Below are 16,530 nucleotides of genomic sequence, written 5' to 3'. Positions count from 1 at the left end.
ATTTTTCAACTTTCTGCTTCTGATCCCTTTGTTTCCCTGAGAGCAGTGGTGGTTTTGTATGTGGTAGGGACATGGAGAGAGGCAAGTGGGGAGTAGTTGCAGTAAATTTGGAGCACCTTTTTGGTAGTGTTCATGAAGTTTGGACCAGCACAGGGTATTTGAACATATCCACTGATGGTCATGTTTAGATACAACAGAGATATTTTTTTTTCGTTGCATCTGATAAGAGTAATAGACATCCAGGAAAAAGTTTGTCCATCCTGTGTTTCTTGCACAAGGATGATTCTACACAATAATGCAAACTGTGTGTGTTGATTGGAGATTACCCGTGAAAGACATGGTGAATAGATTTAAAATTGATAACATTTATTCATCATTCAGTTCCTTTTTTTCCCTTTTTACTCTCTCTAAGCATTTGCTGGCCGTTCTTCACTCTTCCTCATCTCTCCCATCCTTGTAAATCCCTTTAATCCTCATCACTCACTGTTTGCCTGCATCTCTACCTTTCTTTCTCCAGTCTCCTCCTTCCTTTCTCTTGTTTTTGCTCCCACTCTGCTGCCTTCTTTTCCTGTTTCATTTTCCTTTCCTCAGTTTTCCACATCTGTACCTGCTTTGGTTTCTTCCTTCATTTTACATGGTTTTTGCTCTGCTTGAGCTCACCTCTCATTTTCTCTGCTGATTGTTTGCCTCGTGTTGCTCTCTGTCTGCTTAGCCTGTGTAGTGGACTAACTTGTTTAAAGATGAAAAGAGAAAATGACTTCACTCTGAATGGATCTTCGTTTAATGATTGCAATGTGTTCTTTTTAATGAGGTATTTTTGTTATTATTTCAGGTCTTAAAAATTAGCTTGATTGGCCATCGAAAGCGCGTTCTGGCATCTTTGGGAGACAGGCTTCACGAAGATCCTCCTCAGAAACCACCTCGGTCAATAACCCTCAGGGTGAGTACCCGAGAAAATTTGTCAGCAAACATTTCATAACATTCACATGAAAACAACAGCTGCTTTGAGTGAGGTTCAATTTACCTCACTTCAGAAGTTTACGGTGTAGATGTCTCAGACTGACCTGCTCAGTCGCACCTCTACACATAGCCAGTGGAGATAAATTAACACTTTTACAGGGTGATTCATCTGACCTGTTTCAGATGTCTACCATAGGATGAGATAAATAATGTCTCAGAAGTACCAACTTACCTTCTTTGCTCAAGAAACTAGCTCAGGACCAGATGTGTACAAGCTGAACGTCTACATTTGCCCACAGGAATCCCAGCCCAGCCAATTGATATTGCAAAAGGAGAGTTACCATTTCCCTTTCCTGGTTTCAAATGCTTGCACTTACTTTTCAGACATATGCTTTATGCTTTCTTTAAAGCGAGCCTCTTGAAATTGTTAAGATACAAATGCTGTTAAGATGTTTCTGTGTATCAGAAGTTTCATTATGTCTTTTAGTTTAATTTGTATTCCCTCTTCCAGAAACCTTGTTGCAATGTCCCTGAGACTTTTCCACACTTGACCACATTTAATCTCCTCTCATTACCACCACCTTTGCTCGGTTTCTCTGATCCAATGCCTTTGCTTCCTTGCTGTCTGTTACCCTTACTGAGTTGTAGTCTGATGGTCCATTCCTACTGTGTTCTCTCCAAGGGAATTCATAGCAACACTTTTTATTTTGATATTTTAGGTCACACTTTTTGCATTTGATTGGATCTGATTATTTTCATGGAGCTGCGTTGTCTGACTGGAATCTCATTTAGGACTAAATTTCCAAATGTCAGAGAGTGTCAATGCTCCCAAGTTAAATTTCCTAGTGTAAAGAGAAACAGAGAAAGACAGAATGAGGGCTTATTTTTACTTACACTGACAATTTCTGTGACCAGCCTGTTTTCACCTTGCTTATTCTCGAATGCCACACATAGACATTTTAGATCCCTCACAAACTCAGCCTGTTCCTAATGCTGCACTGAAAAAGGTCTCACAAGCCTGTAATGTCCTGCTCTAAGGCACGTTTCACAAACATGCAGGAGTTTTTTTATATTGTATATTTGATGTATTATGTGAACGATTTCCTGATGCGTGGCAGGTGTTAAAATGCTCTCAGGAAAGAGGAATCATTTGCTGGCGTTTGAAAGTCACATATCTTTGGTCAGTACTTTCAGTGCCCTGCACTGGGGAATTAGTTCCTCTTCAGCAGGTGGGAATGTTTCCACAGCCCATGTTATTGGTTAGGACTGTATATTCACAGTTAATAGTGAAAAGAAAACTGGATGTCCTCCATCTGTAGTCAAAATGATAAAAATTTGTCTGCTGCTTCACAGCTAGGACTACTGATGCAGGCAAGTGCTAAATGTCCTCGTAGTATTGGAGTCTTCACAGAGAATCCTAAAGAAGAGGACATGAGTTTGAATTAAGTTTTTCTTTCCCATCAACTGCTACTGTACCATTTCACATGAAATGAGGACATAGTATTTAGTCTGTAGTTTGTAATAATTTTTAGCTTGGAAAATTGTTTAAAGAAAGTATCTGTGGCTACTAGAGGATCAATTTGTATCTATTGGAAAAGATAGATTAAAGAGTCTACCTTTAAGGTCTTGAAGTCAGCCTAAGTATTGCTATCACTCTTTTCAACTCTTTTTGTATTAGCTTTTTAAATATTCCAGAGTAAAAAATTATTAAATGTTGAGGAAAAGCAACAAACCTAAAAATATACACAAAATATATTATTGCCACAATAACTGTACTAAGGAAAAGTTATTATGATTTCAAAGTCAAATACTTGAAAGTTGGAAAATGCTGAGTCTTGGGTTGCCTATGCAAGCTGGTTTTCCTCCCTTGAATGCATTATAGTCCTTAATTACAGGACCAGTTTCCTTGTTATTCATGGAACCCCATCCTCACCCAGTTGGCACTGGAAGCTGAAATTTAAACTGATGAAATGACCATTTAAACTGAAAATGTGAAGAAGCAGGATTACAAGAGTAGTGATAGTTTAAGAGAAGAATTAATTCAGTAGAGAGGATTCCTGTTTTTAGAAACTGGTTAAACAAACATCTGTGGAGTATGAGGTGTGCCTAGGCCACCTGGGGAAGGATCTCTTAAACTCCTTTCCAGCCCTGACCTGTGTGTTTCCAGTGTTACTTGAGCAGCAGAACTGAGAGGTGGGGATGAAGCAGATTTCAATAGCAAAGTATATGATCAAGCTTCCCTGCAGGGCATGTATCCATGCATTCACAAGAGGGTGGTAACATGCTATGAATACCTGGTGACTAACAGTAACACAGTACTGAGTACATGATAGCACAGGCATCCATACCTGGTCTGCAGATTTGTTATGGAGATGAGAAAATGGGTATGGATTGAACAAGAGAAATGAAGGAAGAATGGGAGAGAGACTCATGATTAAAGGAATAGCTGTAGCTATGAAATTACAGATTTACACCTGCCTTTGCCACAAGGCCCTTGGATAATGCTTGGTAAGTTATTTAGGTAATTGCCTCATAAACAGTCACTAATTGTATGTTACTGGCATTCTGCATATTTGACTGGAGTCTGGAGTCTGATTTATACAAGTGCTGAGCACACAGTGCTGCAAATTAGATCAATAGAAGTGGAATTTTGAATACAAGCACTTGGAAGATCAGGCAATAGATATTGTAATTGGACATCCAAAGTGACCGATATTTTTTAACCTTTGTCTGTGTCTCAGGTCCCCCACACTAAAGTGGTGATTATAAAATGCCAGAAGTCACAGGGTGTGGTGAAAATAAATCGATTTGACATTTGTAAAGCACTTATGGACATCATGAAAATGACGAAATTAGTCATCCTGTCTTCAGAGCAGGATTTGAATAGAGTTTAGGGAAGGGGTTTGGGGCCACGAAACGAGGTGGGAATAAAATACTGACTACACGACAACTAATGATAACACAGTGCTGAGTATATGACAACATGCTGCACAGTTGAGGATCCATCTGTGCTGCGAAGGACAACGTTGAGAAAATAGCATAAAGTCATACAATTAAACCCTGTTCCATAACGCATAATCCATAATTCTTTTATTTCTTGACATTGTAATTCTTGTCTCTATTGCCTTGCCAGCAATCTTCCAATATAGATTTCTGAGTGATTTTTTTTTCCCCTCTTTATATGCAGTTTGATAAAATACGCAAGCCTCTATGAGAGCTGGAATCTGTGTGTCCATTGCACAGTCATCTGTCACTTTGATGTGCTGGTAGCCCTATCAGTCTACTAACAGGGGATGAATCGTGATTCGGATCAGAGAGGGGTTACCCACCTGGCTGGAGCAGTCGTTAGAAAGGATCTCACTTGGTGCCCCTCTACTCAGGTTATTTTCAGGGCAGAGGCATCTAGTCAGTGTTGGGCCCATGGAGGGGAGGTTTTAGAGATTATGCCTCACCAAACCTTCTGAGCATGTGCAGACTACAGCTTTTCAGAAGCTTTTAACTGGGCCAAATGTAGGTGGATTTTTATGAAGGAGGGAAAAAGACTATTCCTAAGAGGAAAACATTCCTTTCTTTGCCCTGGGAAATGTCAATTGCTTGTCTCAGATCATAGAAATTTTTTAAAAAATCCCAGTTAATTAAAAGTTGCTAAACAACTATATATGCGTGATTTTAGTCAACCAGCATGGAAAATAGTAATCAGTTATTGTGATTGCAAGGAATAATGTCACGTAGACTCCTACACTTCAAATATTAACATCAGATGTTACTATCACTTGAGTGCATACAGAGAACTGCAGCTTTCCTTTTCATTTGGAAGAGATTACAGCTCTCTGATTTCTTGCACTAGATCTTGTTTCTTAACAGCATGAAGCAAAGTACCTTGATGCTTTTCAGAATTAGGTTTGCTTCATTGTAATCAGGCATGAAATATCCACTTTAATTCTTTCTTTAAATAAGAAGGCAGGTCTTTTTACTCTTCATGCACACTGGAGTGGGTCTTTGCTTCCTTTATATTTTCAGGTCCCTTCTTGTTGTTCAGTATTGAAATATAATGATACAGCGGTAGATAATTTAAAGAAAGTCTGCGCTGTGTAGACACACTCCTGGGTACACTCTGCTTCCAAAGAGCTTACTATCAAAGAGATCTCTGGTGTCAGAGAAACTGAGCCCAGTAACCTACATGATGAGATCCCTATCCAGTTGCTATGACAGTGTTTTGCAGTCCCCACTGGGATGGTGTGTGTGCACGCTGTAGCTCTGCTCCTGCTGATTGCAATCTCCAAGACAGTGTTGAACGGTAGAGCTGGGCACCAATGTTTGCAATTGGTGTTTGCGCAAGTGATGTGATGTGCCTCTGAATAGGTGTTTGCAAATGTACCTGCGGTAGCTGCCTGTGAGTGGTGTGATGGCAGATCCCGGTAAAATATATGATCAGGAGGACATGTGTAGCTGTTTATTAGACAGAGTTCATGTATCAATTTGCTGTGGTATTTGCACACTGACTGATACGAGGTCACAGTTCAGCACAGATTACAAGAAAGCCTGATAAAATATTTGTACTTCGATGCTTTCATGCGTTCTAGGAATTGTTATTTAGCTTGTGTCTGATATCCAGTACTTCAAGTTAAAGGGAGGTTGTGGAAGACCTATAAAAACTGGAAACAAAGTGTCTGTATTTTGTAAATGTTTGTACATTTCTTTTTCCCAGCAAGAGATGTTGCTAGAGTTCAAATCACTTTCAAATCACTTTTGCTACTCAGAGTGGCTGCTCAGAAGTGGTGAGAATGTATTTCATCTTACAAATAGCTAGTCCTAAATCATGGCTTTATTTGGGCCTTGACAAGAAGTAACTCACTGTTTTATCTTTCTAGTAGTCCTAGAATGGAGCATATATTACCCAAGGAGGTTTTGGAGAGGAAGTTTGCCACTAGTTCATGTAAATAGTGAATTATTTTCCTTCCATATGTGCTCTGCACCTTAGGTAGCAAATCTCAAAAGTTCATCTACAGTAACCTCTACTTCAGGAATTGTTCCTTAATTTTTCTTTTTATTAATAACTCAAATACAAAAACTTTTAAGTGTGTGGTTAGAAGTCAGAAATATGCGGTTCTTCTTATGCTTATTTTTCTCCTCTCTGTCCAGGAACCCAGCGGTAACCACACTCCTCCTCAGTTGTCTCCATCACTCAGCCAAAGCACTTTCACTACTGGTGGCTCCCTGGACGTTCCTCACATTATCATGCAGGGCGATGCAAGGAGAAGAAGAAATGAAAACTATTTTGATGATATTCCCCGATCAAAGCTGGAGAGGCAGATGGCACAGGTAGGGTTATAACCGTGTTATTAAAAGGCTGCGCCTGGCTGCAGTTGGTTACAGAACTAATCCTAACCATAGCTGTGGGTCATATATGAAGGCTGAATTGTAAATTACAGAGATTGACATTTTTTTCCAAGCTGGTTGTTCCAGTTCTCTGTATTTCAAATAGTGTAAGTTGGTGTGCAGTTTCTCCTGAGAGGTAGGGTTCTGGGGGTGTTCAGGTGCCTAGAGGCTAAGATGAAGGTGCCTCCTGCGCACCAGAGCACAAAGATTCCTACTGGCACTGACTCTGCCTCTTGTTTCTGTAAGAATGTGCAGATTCCTCAATTTCTGAGCAACCTAGATAAAAATAAGCTGACATCAGTTCACTGCCAGAAACTCAAAGGACTTGGGGGTGGTGATTGCTGCATTTATTAATGGAGAGGGTCAGCATTCTGCTCAACTTTGTGATCTGGGGATATATCTTGAGTGTTTGCAAAAAGATTGAACTGTGCAACATCTCATTTGAGCATGGCAAGAGCGCTAGACTCAACTGGATGTTAAATCAAACTGTTCATGAAAAAAACCTAAAGTAGGCTCCATTTCTAAATTTTTTCACCCAACCACAATCAGAGTACAGATAATGCTAAATCAAGCATACATCGACCAGAGCGATACCCCGTACCATTCTAAAGGGCAGTAAAGTTAAGCTTGGACAGACTGTTGGCAAAAATGCTTTAGGATGAACTCAGCTGCTTTTTGGTGGTGCATATGATGAAAACCAGCCAAGTCTCAAGCCAACATGCAGTGCTTTGCAGCCTGTGTTCGAAATAGGGCTTTGATTTGCCATCAGCAGCAGATGGGCAGTCAGTGCGGTTCCTGAAGCGATTCACTCCGTGAAGGAGCAGGTTGCTGGATGCTGCCCTGCATGAGGCTTCCCAGCGGTTCGCTGCCTGCCACAGCCCAAAATAGAGCCTCTAGCCAACATTCAGCCTCAAAATGGAAACAGCTATGCAAATAACCATGTTATGGTTAACGTAATGAACAAAAGGCTGCAGTCTCTCTGCTAATTGCATGAACAAGAAGTAGTAATTAAGTAAACAAGGTGCTGCTGTTACCTGGGAACACAGAAACAAATTCAATTCCATTTGTTCAGAGGACATTTCTAGGGAAGTGAAATTGCATTTGGATGGGTGGGACTGTTTCCTTGCCTTTCCTTAATCTCCTGATTTTCTGCTATATAATTTTATTGTACAGAATTAAGGGGAGAGTTGCCTAGAAAATGACCTTGTTTTCAAATCAAAGTTGCTGGGCTTTTGTGGCAAGAACAAGGTTGAGCTGAAGTCCAGCAAGGAAAAGCCCCATTCTTAACATGAAAATATTTCTTGGAAGGTCATGAAATTTAGGTGTTTGAGTGTGAAATGCACACTTGCTCATGGCTGAGTAGACCCATTTATCTACTTAGTTCATTTTATCACTTGGTTCACAAATCCCTATTCTCACTTCCTCTTTTAGTCTCTAACATTGAAGAAAAACAAAGGCAAGACAACCTAAAAACCTTCCATACTAGCAATTCTTTCTGTCTCCTTTTCACTCTTTTCCTGTCTGAAGTCCCAGATATTCCCAGGAGGTATGGTACACTCTCATATATGGCACCTGGAGATTTTCCTTGGGCTGTTAAAAATTGCTTTTCCAGGAGAACTATGATATGTTGCATGTCTGAAGAGAAAACTGAGCAGTTAGTACTTACACCACTCCAAACCACTTTAAAACCAATTGAGTGCTAGGATTTTATTTTGTGGGAGTGTGTACCCACTGAATTAATTACTTCAGTGCCTTCTCTCTGACTTTCACCATGGAATATAGCAGTCATTCTTTGGGGCTCCAAAGGAGAAAATGGATTCAGATGAAATCCATAAGACAATGTTTTGTGTTAGTCCCCGAGCTCCAATGTGTTTGGAATCTTTCTCAGCCGTTCCCCTAGATTCTGCACTCCTGATGTAAGTGAAATTCCCTTTGACTTTAATGGGAAAGTCAATGACTCCCTCTGGTGATCATTCTCACTAAATTGGACTCACTCCATTAGGAGGCTAATCAGGGATTTCTTCAACCATCCTAGCCCAAAAATAGATTTTTAAATTTATTTTTTGCAATACGTGCTTTGCTAAAATGAACTGTATTTCCTTCAATCTTTTTCCCCAAAGCCCCTTTGAAATTAAAGGTAAAATAATTGTTTCTGGAAAATAAAGGAGATCCAACTGATTCTTAACATGAGAGTTCTGCTCCATGGTTTGGTTGTTTTTTTTCATCTAGCAACTTCCTCCTTGCAGTTTGCAGGTTCCTTTGGCTTATGTCAGATCAACAACAACTTCTGAGCTGATACCAGTCCTGCTTTCCAGCTAGAATGCTCCTCATAAACAGAATGATCTAGAGGGGTTATTGGAATTGCTTTGAGGATGTTTTTTGTCTTAATGCTTTCTTTGCTAGGCTGCTTGCATGCTGCTGTATGAATCTGCATGTTTTCTGGATGCTATAGTAGACAGACATACACAAAGATATCTTTGATGCTGTGGTTTTATGAAAGGTGTGTTCTTGACAATGAGCTTAATGGGTATTTTTATGGTCTTGAAGAGAGAGGTCAACACATTATTGAGAGCTTATTCATGGTATTGCTTTTCTGATCTTGATTTTGTTTCAGAAATGTTAGGATAAGACTATTTTTAGCCTCAATTTAAAATGTAAAATCTGAAGATATTTTGAGAAAATGGTGAGATCTGATGTTTCCATCTTTACTATAGCCTGTGTTTTCACTAAACTTTTACATGGAAGTCATCAAGCATGTTGATCTTTGCATCTGATATCAACCAGTGTTAGTTAAAAGAATGACCACATCCATTTAAATCTGTTTTCTTTTGATCTGCTAAATGGGTTTAAACAATTCTCTAAACCATAATCAAATCTGCTTGTAAGTAATACAACACTTTGTTTCCTGGAGGAAGCACTGATTTATATTTACTTAATGTGGGTGGTTTTGTCTCAAGGCCAGCGTGTACCTTCATTCATAGTTCCCTAGCAGATTGTTTGCGACCTAAGAGGGGAAAATCCTAATATAAACAATGAGTCTAACCAATTCAGATTCCCTGCTGGAATAGGTTTGATCATCCAACATTCCAGTTGGTCATACAGCTTTGAAAGTCTCTGGTGTCTGGTTGGATAAATTACCAGAAAGGTAATACAGAAGGTTCTGAGATGGTTTGTTTAAAAACATAAAAATAAAAAAGGAAAAAAAAGTCCAGAAAGGATTGAATAGTCTGAGTCATCTTTGACTGTGGATGTTGAATTCTGAGCTTGCAAACTGTAGATTAATATGATCAAATTAATGTACTTTAAAATACCTGAGGTTGTCTTAAGATTGCCTAGAACTTTAAAATAGACCTGAAATAACGGAGGCTAAGCCTAAGGACTTTGGAACCAAATTAAATAGGTGGAGTCTTGTTGAAGGGCTCTTCATTCACCCCTGAAATCATGGCAGGAGGGAATACATATTTGCAGGGGAAAACTTCGGCGGTTAAAAGGAATCATACCTAAGTTCATTAAAATGCACCAATTAAAATGTCAGGTCTTTAGGATTTGTAATTCTCCAGGCAGCAGAGAAGCTTTAGGTACTCACTGCAAGCATATCCCAGCCTGAGGCTGTTGCTATTTATTGCTCCAGCCAGTGACATACGGTCCTTTTAGCCACTGTGGTTCATAAGGCCTCTTGCTGTGGTGTTCAGAGCCCTGCACCCTGCCCCGAGCTGGAGGCAGGAGCCAAAAGCATTCTCTCTGCAGCTGGTGGACAGGGGGCATTTGGGGAGCACCTCTGCCCACACTGCTCCTTGCAGAAGCAGAGCTGGGTCAGACATCGCCCCGACGCTGACGCATGCTCTCCCCACAGGGCTGAACCTGTAGCGCAACCCGAGATGGAAGAGGTCTGTCATTTCTGGAGGCGGTGGGCGGATGACTCTTTAGGGCTCTCAGGAAAGCTCCAGGCTGTGTCTGCCTCTGGGAGAAAAAAAAAAAACCAATGGGTAAATGAGTCAGATTAAGCTTTCTGGTAGGATAAACCCAGTCATGGCCCGTATGGGGGGGCACCCTAGAGGGCTGTGATGGGAGGATATCTTAAAGGACAGATCTAGGAGAACTGGAAAGATTATTCACAAACACTGGCACAAGAAGTTCTTCCCCAGAGATGCTGAACCCAGACTTAATTTTGAAAGCTGCACTGTGTTCTTTGGTCCCATGGTCTGAGGGTTCTTAGTATTTTTATTTTTTGTCTAAAACACAAGATGACCGAAATTTAAGGTCATTGTAATGACTGGCTGGTAAGTTTGAAGTAAAGCTATCCTGATTGCTAGGATTCTGCCTTGTAATATTGTTTTGTGAGATGTAATAATGCGTTGCAGGATTAGGATTGATACGCAGGAGGCAGACATTTAAATAGAGTTAGTACCAGAGATCCTTCATCTACAATAGAGAAAAAGTGTAATGAAAACAAGAGACAGAATTACCAAAGGCAGGTTTATACAAAAATCGTGAAATAATTTTGCTGCTTTCTAAAATACCTTCAACTCAATAATATCTCCCAGATACTTCACAGATACTATTTCATTCCTATTTCCAGTGCACTGTAGGTCTGTGTGATTTAAAAGAATGTTTTCCATTTTTCGGCTAAGAAAATTGAGGTACAAGGATATCGCTGGTTGGCTAGGATGACACTGAAAGTTTGAAGGAGCCAAAAATAAAACTCTTGCCTCGTAAGATCCACCTTTATTTTTTTAACTTTTAACTACAGTGTGACTTTTTATTTATTTGCTTCTTTCCTGTTTATTTGCTGTCTCTTTCTCTGCTTTAGAAGGATTTAAAGATTAAGGTGAATGAAGGAAAATATGCCCAGGAGAATACTGGTGTGTAAAATGAGATTATCTAAGAGGCAATGAAGAGTGGATTTTGTGAATGGTTAAAATTGCTGGTGAAGTAACAGAATTCTTTACCAGTGTATTTAAGGAGCAATAAATACAAAAATACAGTTGTCTAGATTATTTCATTCTGTTGTAATTTCTAAGGCTTCTTCCATTTTTGATAAGCATAAAATAGTGTACATTGTGAGGATGAACAGCCAGCCATTTTAAAGGCAAGTATGTAAAATCCAAACAAAATGCTCTACATTTCATATTTTCAGGTGCATTTTATTTTTAATATGGAAAGATGACTGAACTATGAGACCTTCAATTTAACATCAAAAGAAAAATGCTAAACTGAATCTATTTTTGTTGCATGGTATAGATGGTACTGAAAGTTGTCTTTTTAATTCAGGTAAATATTAAAGCCATAGAGGGCTGTATCTTGAACTGCAAATTTCAACAAACTTTGAACCCCTCAAGTATTGTGTATTTAGTGGACAAGTAAACTGATAAAGACATTATGAAAAATCTAAGCCATTTCTGTCTGAATAAAAAGATACAATATTTTTCAAGAATGCTACAGAAGCTAGCATTTTAGAAATAAAGTCGTGGAATGTGGATCGTACCTACATGCTGCTTCAGCATATGGAATTAAAGAAGCCGCTTCTATACTTGGTGTTAATGATCCAAACTAATGCCATAAATACTACACCAAGAAGGGCACAGATGTTCTTTCAAGATGGGGACAGATGTTCTTTATTAATTTACTGTTTTTCACACTCAGTCTTGTGAGCTAGAAGCTCTACATTGGAAAGATTGAATGAAAAATGGAGGATTATATGAAAAATGGAGAAGATGAGGTAGTTTCTGGTGTCACATAAACTCTATTCCTGTTGAAAATCTGAATAGTTCCGAGTCAAAGCTGAGTTTTAATTCAGCTGATCTACATTTTTGAGCTGCTGAGAAAAAAAAATTGAAGTGAGAGTTTGGGGTGCTCTTCTGAAAAAGCCCACCTTTTTGTTTGCTTTTTGGGGATTTTTTGGCTGAAATGTAGATACTGGTACCTAATGTTCAGGGACCAAAATCTCATAATCTTTATTGGTGATATTTGTCCAGAAGTTTGTATCCTTTATGCAAGACTATGAGGCTGGGGAGCACTTTTAGCTGGCAGCACCAGCAGAAGGGGAGGCTTGGCTGCTCACCTCAGGTTGTGGGGCCAGAGCTGCATCTGTAAAGCTGTACCTTCAGGATCTGGGCAGGGCAGCTGCAGCCTTAGCAAGCTGCTGGTGAGACCTGCAGTCTGGGGAAAAGCCCCCACATCCTGGGTTGCTGGATTGAAATGAGAACCAACTGCGTATCAGAGAAGACCACCATTGCATGAAGGTGGATGTCAGCTGGGTGAGAGAGCAACACAGCTGTGTTGTTAATCTTTTCTCACCAGAAGACAATGTGCAAAGCATGGCTTGGTGTGGAGCAGGAGGTGGAGGTGCACAGGCCCTAGAGCTCCAGCCTCGGCCCGGGAGGTTGGTTTTCCTTCTTACTCTGCTGCTGGCCAGGGAGGACAGTCTCTGCAGACTCGCTGTGTCCTGGGCCAGCCATCTCCCTTCCCAGGATGTACTGGCCATGGCATGCACCTTCTTGTGAAACCTCGCAGGGTGCACTGACCTGGAGCTGGTCACTGTTTACATCTGTCACCCACTGCCTGCTGCAAGAAGGCCCTTCCAAGATGGCAAGTAATTTTCTGGAAATCTTTATGTAAAGTATTTTCTGGAGAAGCAAAAGAAACTTAATAATGCAAAACACATACGCTTCTTCTAATAAGAAGTGTTATTTCTAATTTCTGCTTCTCTAAAATAATAATTTCAAATTTCACTCTTCATCTCTGGAGATCTTGTTTTCGAAGGAGGATCTGCAATTATTCCTGTTTAAGACAAGATCTCCCCAGGGCTCTGGGAACATTCAGGGGAGAAACATCTATTGAGACAGCACAACTGCTCTCCCACGGTCCTAAAACATTTGGAGTGACGATTGCAAAAGGGGCCAGACAGCCCCATTCATCCGATTTTCATTTGTTTCTTTCAGCTGTTGCACCTTTAAGGGTTGTTTGTCATGCCAAGAGTGATTTTTCTGGGATTTGATCCAAAATTCTCCTCATTTCTGGAGCTAGACTGAATTACAGTTAGCGAGTTACTGCTAGATAACGTGCACCAGAGGGAGTGGGGTTTGATGCTGTTTCTCTCCTTCCCTCTGCACCTTGCTGGGACTGCAGTGCCAGGAGATGGGAACAATTTCCCAAAGCTCAGCCCTGCACTGAGACACAGAGAGAGAGGCGGCAGGGGAATAAGCCTGGAAGTTGTATTCTGCAGCTCCTCTTCACCCCATGCACTGGCTTTGCAACATGAAAGCATGAGAGAGGGCTCTCCCTTGCTGGGGAGAGGTGGAGAAGGCAGCAGAAGATCAGGAGTCACCAGCAAACTTCTTGGACCAGCTCAGGGGTGAACAGACCATTGGGGATCCACATTTATCTAACCAGGGCTGTGTCCTGGTGTCTTCTAGACTTCTGTTTGTTGTTACTCTCTCCTGGAATCCCTCAGTGTGCTTACATCCTCCTTGAAGTGCAGTGGCTAAAACTGGATGCCACCCCTTATGAAACCTCTCTGGTGCTCCATATGGCACAATAGTTCCTTCTCATGTATTACAATATCCTACCTCTATTAAATACCTCCTTTTTTATTTAGGAGAGGGAAATTCAGCGAAGGGCCACCAGGATGGTCAGGGACTGGCACACTTGCTGTCTGAGGAGAAGCTAGGGGACCGGGGCTGGCTGGAGATAAGGTAACTTCAGGTACAAGAACTGAAAGAGGAGTGGCACTGACTGGATGGCAAGAAAGTCTTCCCAGGAGGAGCAGTGAGGCAGGGAACAGGTTGCTCACAGAGGCTGTTCAGGCTCTGTCCTTGGAGGTTTTCAAGACCTGACTGTGTGAAGCCCTGAGTAACCTGGTTTCATTTCACAGCTGATCCTGCTTTAAGCTGGGGTTGGAATGGAAACTTCTTGAGCTCCCTTACAACTTGAATTATCCTGTGATTTATTTGCTTATTGTTTTGCAAGACCACTGTATTTAATTTGAAGTATACTAAAACTTCCAAATATTTTTGGGTCCTCTCCCCATCTCCCTGTTAAATAACTCTCCTGTTTTATTTGCTATTTTACTTATGTATTTTATCTTACTTTCCCAAGGAATACTCTTTTCTTACTGAATTTCATCTGACTGATTTCTATAATTCATCAAATCCATTTTCAGTTCTTTCCCAGTTCTGGAAAGTCCCTCACTTCTGGATCATCTCCAGAGAGCCTGAGCTCTCCTGCAAGTCGCGGCATGGAGCAGGTCAGTGCCGATTGCCTTGGCCTGTGCCAGTCCACTTGTGCTTCAATACCAATAATTATTCTCTAAACATGCATTTCGACTTCTTGTGCAAGCACTGCATTTTGACTGAAGCTAGTTTGTGTATGGGGCATGTCACATACCAGCACATCAGCAGTCACGCCATCAGTGTCCAAGTCCTGCTGGAGTGGTTCTTGCTGCTGCTGTTTTGCAACAGCAGTTTTGGCCAGTTTTCCAACCAAGTTGGAAAGTTTGATCCAAGATGATTCATACTGAGCAACCTCATTAGAAACATCTGGCATTTTTCTTGGCACATAGAAGCTCTGTCAGGTAACACACAGTACACAGTCTTACGCTTTTTCTTTATCTTCAATACTATATACATAGATATAGATATACATGTAGATATGTGCACATTTTTCCTAAGTGTTTATTTTGGGTGGCCAGAAGCAATATCAAAAGGTCTCATAGGCCATGAGGACCATGAGATGGTGACTGTATTTTTCAAACAACATAACTTGCTGGTCCTTACTATTAGGCTAGCTATAACTTTCTGAAGCTTCCTTTTCTTCCATCTTAAATATTCTTTTAGCCCTTCTTTGGCCCCTTTGGTCTTTTTTATGACTTTCTGAGGATAATTGCTCCTAGTTTAGGTAAATCTGAAGTGCTATCAAATGACGTTTGTTAAGCTGTCTTTCGCCCACCTCCTGTTCCTTCTGTATGTGCTGTCCAGGTATTCTATTCTGTTGCTTTCCTCCTTTCTTCTCCTTAGAAGGTGTATCATTTCCATGATCAATCTTACTGGTTTATGATTGGTTTCAGTACAGTTACTTTTTGTCTTCAGATTATCAACTGTCTTCCTTCTCTATAGGGAGGAAGCCTAAAGTAAGTTCTTCCTAGGTCATTTTCTTCACCTTATGAAACACTAAGTTGTCTCCAACATAACCCTCAACACTGAAGACCTGTGTATGTCCTGTCCTACAGTTTTTCCAGTGAATATATGAGTATTTAGAAAGACCTGAATCAGATGTGAATGTGCAAATACTTTGTAACATTATTGACTACCATCTTTACAACAGATGTCTGAAGTAATTATGCCCTTTTATCTTCTGTCACAGAGGAAGTTAGCAAGAACAGTAAGAAGTATGATTTCTTATGTGAATATGTTTACTTGAAATCAAGCAGGTTACGTTAAATAAACAGAAGTGAAAACATCCTTAAACCATTGTTAGAAAAGACAGTCATAAAGTGATTAGGAGAACATGTCAGAACTGCGATTCCTGGGAAGGAAATAAGGGAGATGGGTGAGTGGAGAACAGATGATGCAGAGCCTCACCTCCCTCCCTCCCGCACCGTTAACCAGCCACCCATATCTTGGGTAGTAGATGGCAGGAGCTGTGCAAGGCAGTCCATTCCCTCTCCCTTTTCCTTTTCCCCTCCTGGCAGTCAGAGTTATGTCCCATGATGACTAAACGGGGGAATCTCTTATGCATGGGACATCTATAGTTATCACAAAAATGGTATCATGATAGCAGAGTCTTGTTGCGATGTTACTCATATACATTTATCCAATGGAAAGAATAAAATAAGCATATGTTTGATACATCGACAATAGCTGATGCTATTTTTTTGTTCCTCTTTACCATATTCCTTAGGAAAACGTTATTTGTTAAACTTCACAGAATCTCTGTGTCAGTGGTATTAAGTGCCCAAGTGTATTTATATTTATTATGGTGGAAGTGCATACACAGATTGAATTCTTTTTGTTCCCTTTCTGAGGACATATGTTTTGGGAGCTGAAAATTATGAGTGTTCAAAGCCTAATCCCAATTCTCCCTCCTACTGCCTATTTTCCAGCCTCAGATACTCACTTAACCTTTTTCCTTTCCATGGTTCCTTCCTCTTCAGCACAGGGGTATGCAACGTTAAGTACTTCTCCTGGGGATTTC

The 16,530-nt window shown here is 40.5% G+C and overlaps 1 protein-coding gene across 1 annotated transcript in view; it reads left to right on the top strand.

Annotated features, from left to right (window-relative positions):
• Window positions 1–838: 838 nt before the first annotated feature.
• Window positions 839–16,530, top strand: part of ANKS1B (ankyrin repeat and sterile alpha motif domain containing 1B) — a 54,468-nt gene continuing 38,776 nt past the window's right edge. Inside the window, exons 1-2 of the mRNA XM_010190238.1 lie at window positions 839–940; window positions 6,103–6,282. Coding sequence (XP_010188540.1) covers window positions 6,199–6,282 — 84 coding nt within the window. The 5' untranslated portion in view covers window positions 839–940; window positions 6,103–6,198. The remainder of the gene's footprint in view (window positions 941–6,102; window positions 6,283–16,530) is intronic.

Source organism: Mesitornis unicolor, unplaced genomic scaffold, assembly GCF_000695765.1.
Source record: "Mesitornis unicolor isolate BGI_N332 unplaced genomic scaffold, ASM69576v1 scaffold19240, whole genome shotgun sequence".
In the NCBI taxonomy this organism is placed as follows: domain Eukaryota; kingdom Metazoa; phylum Chordata; class Aves; order Mesitornithiformes; family Mesitornithidae; genus Mesitornis; species Mesitornis unicolor.
Note: the sequence above shows the minus strand (reverse complement) of the source record. Positions and strands in the feature narration are given on the sequence as shown.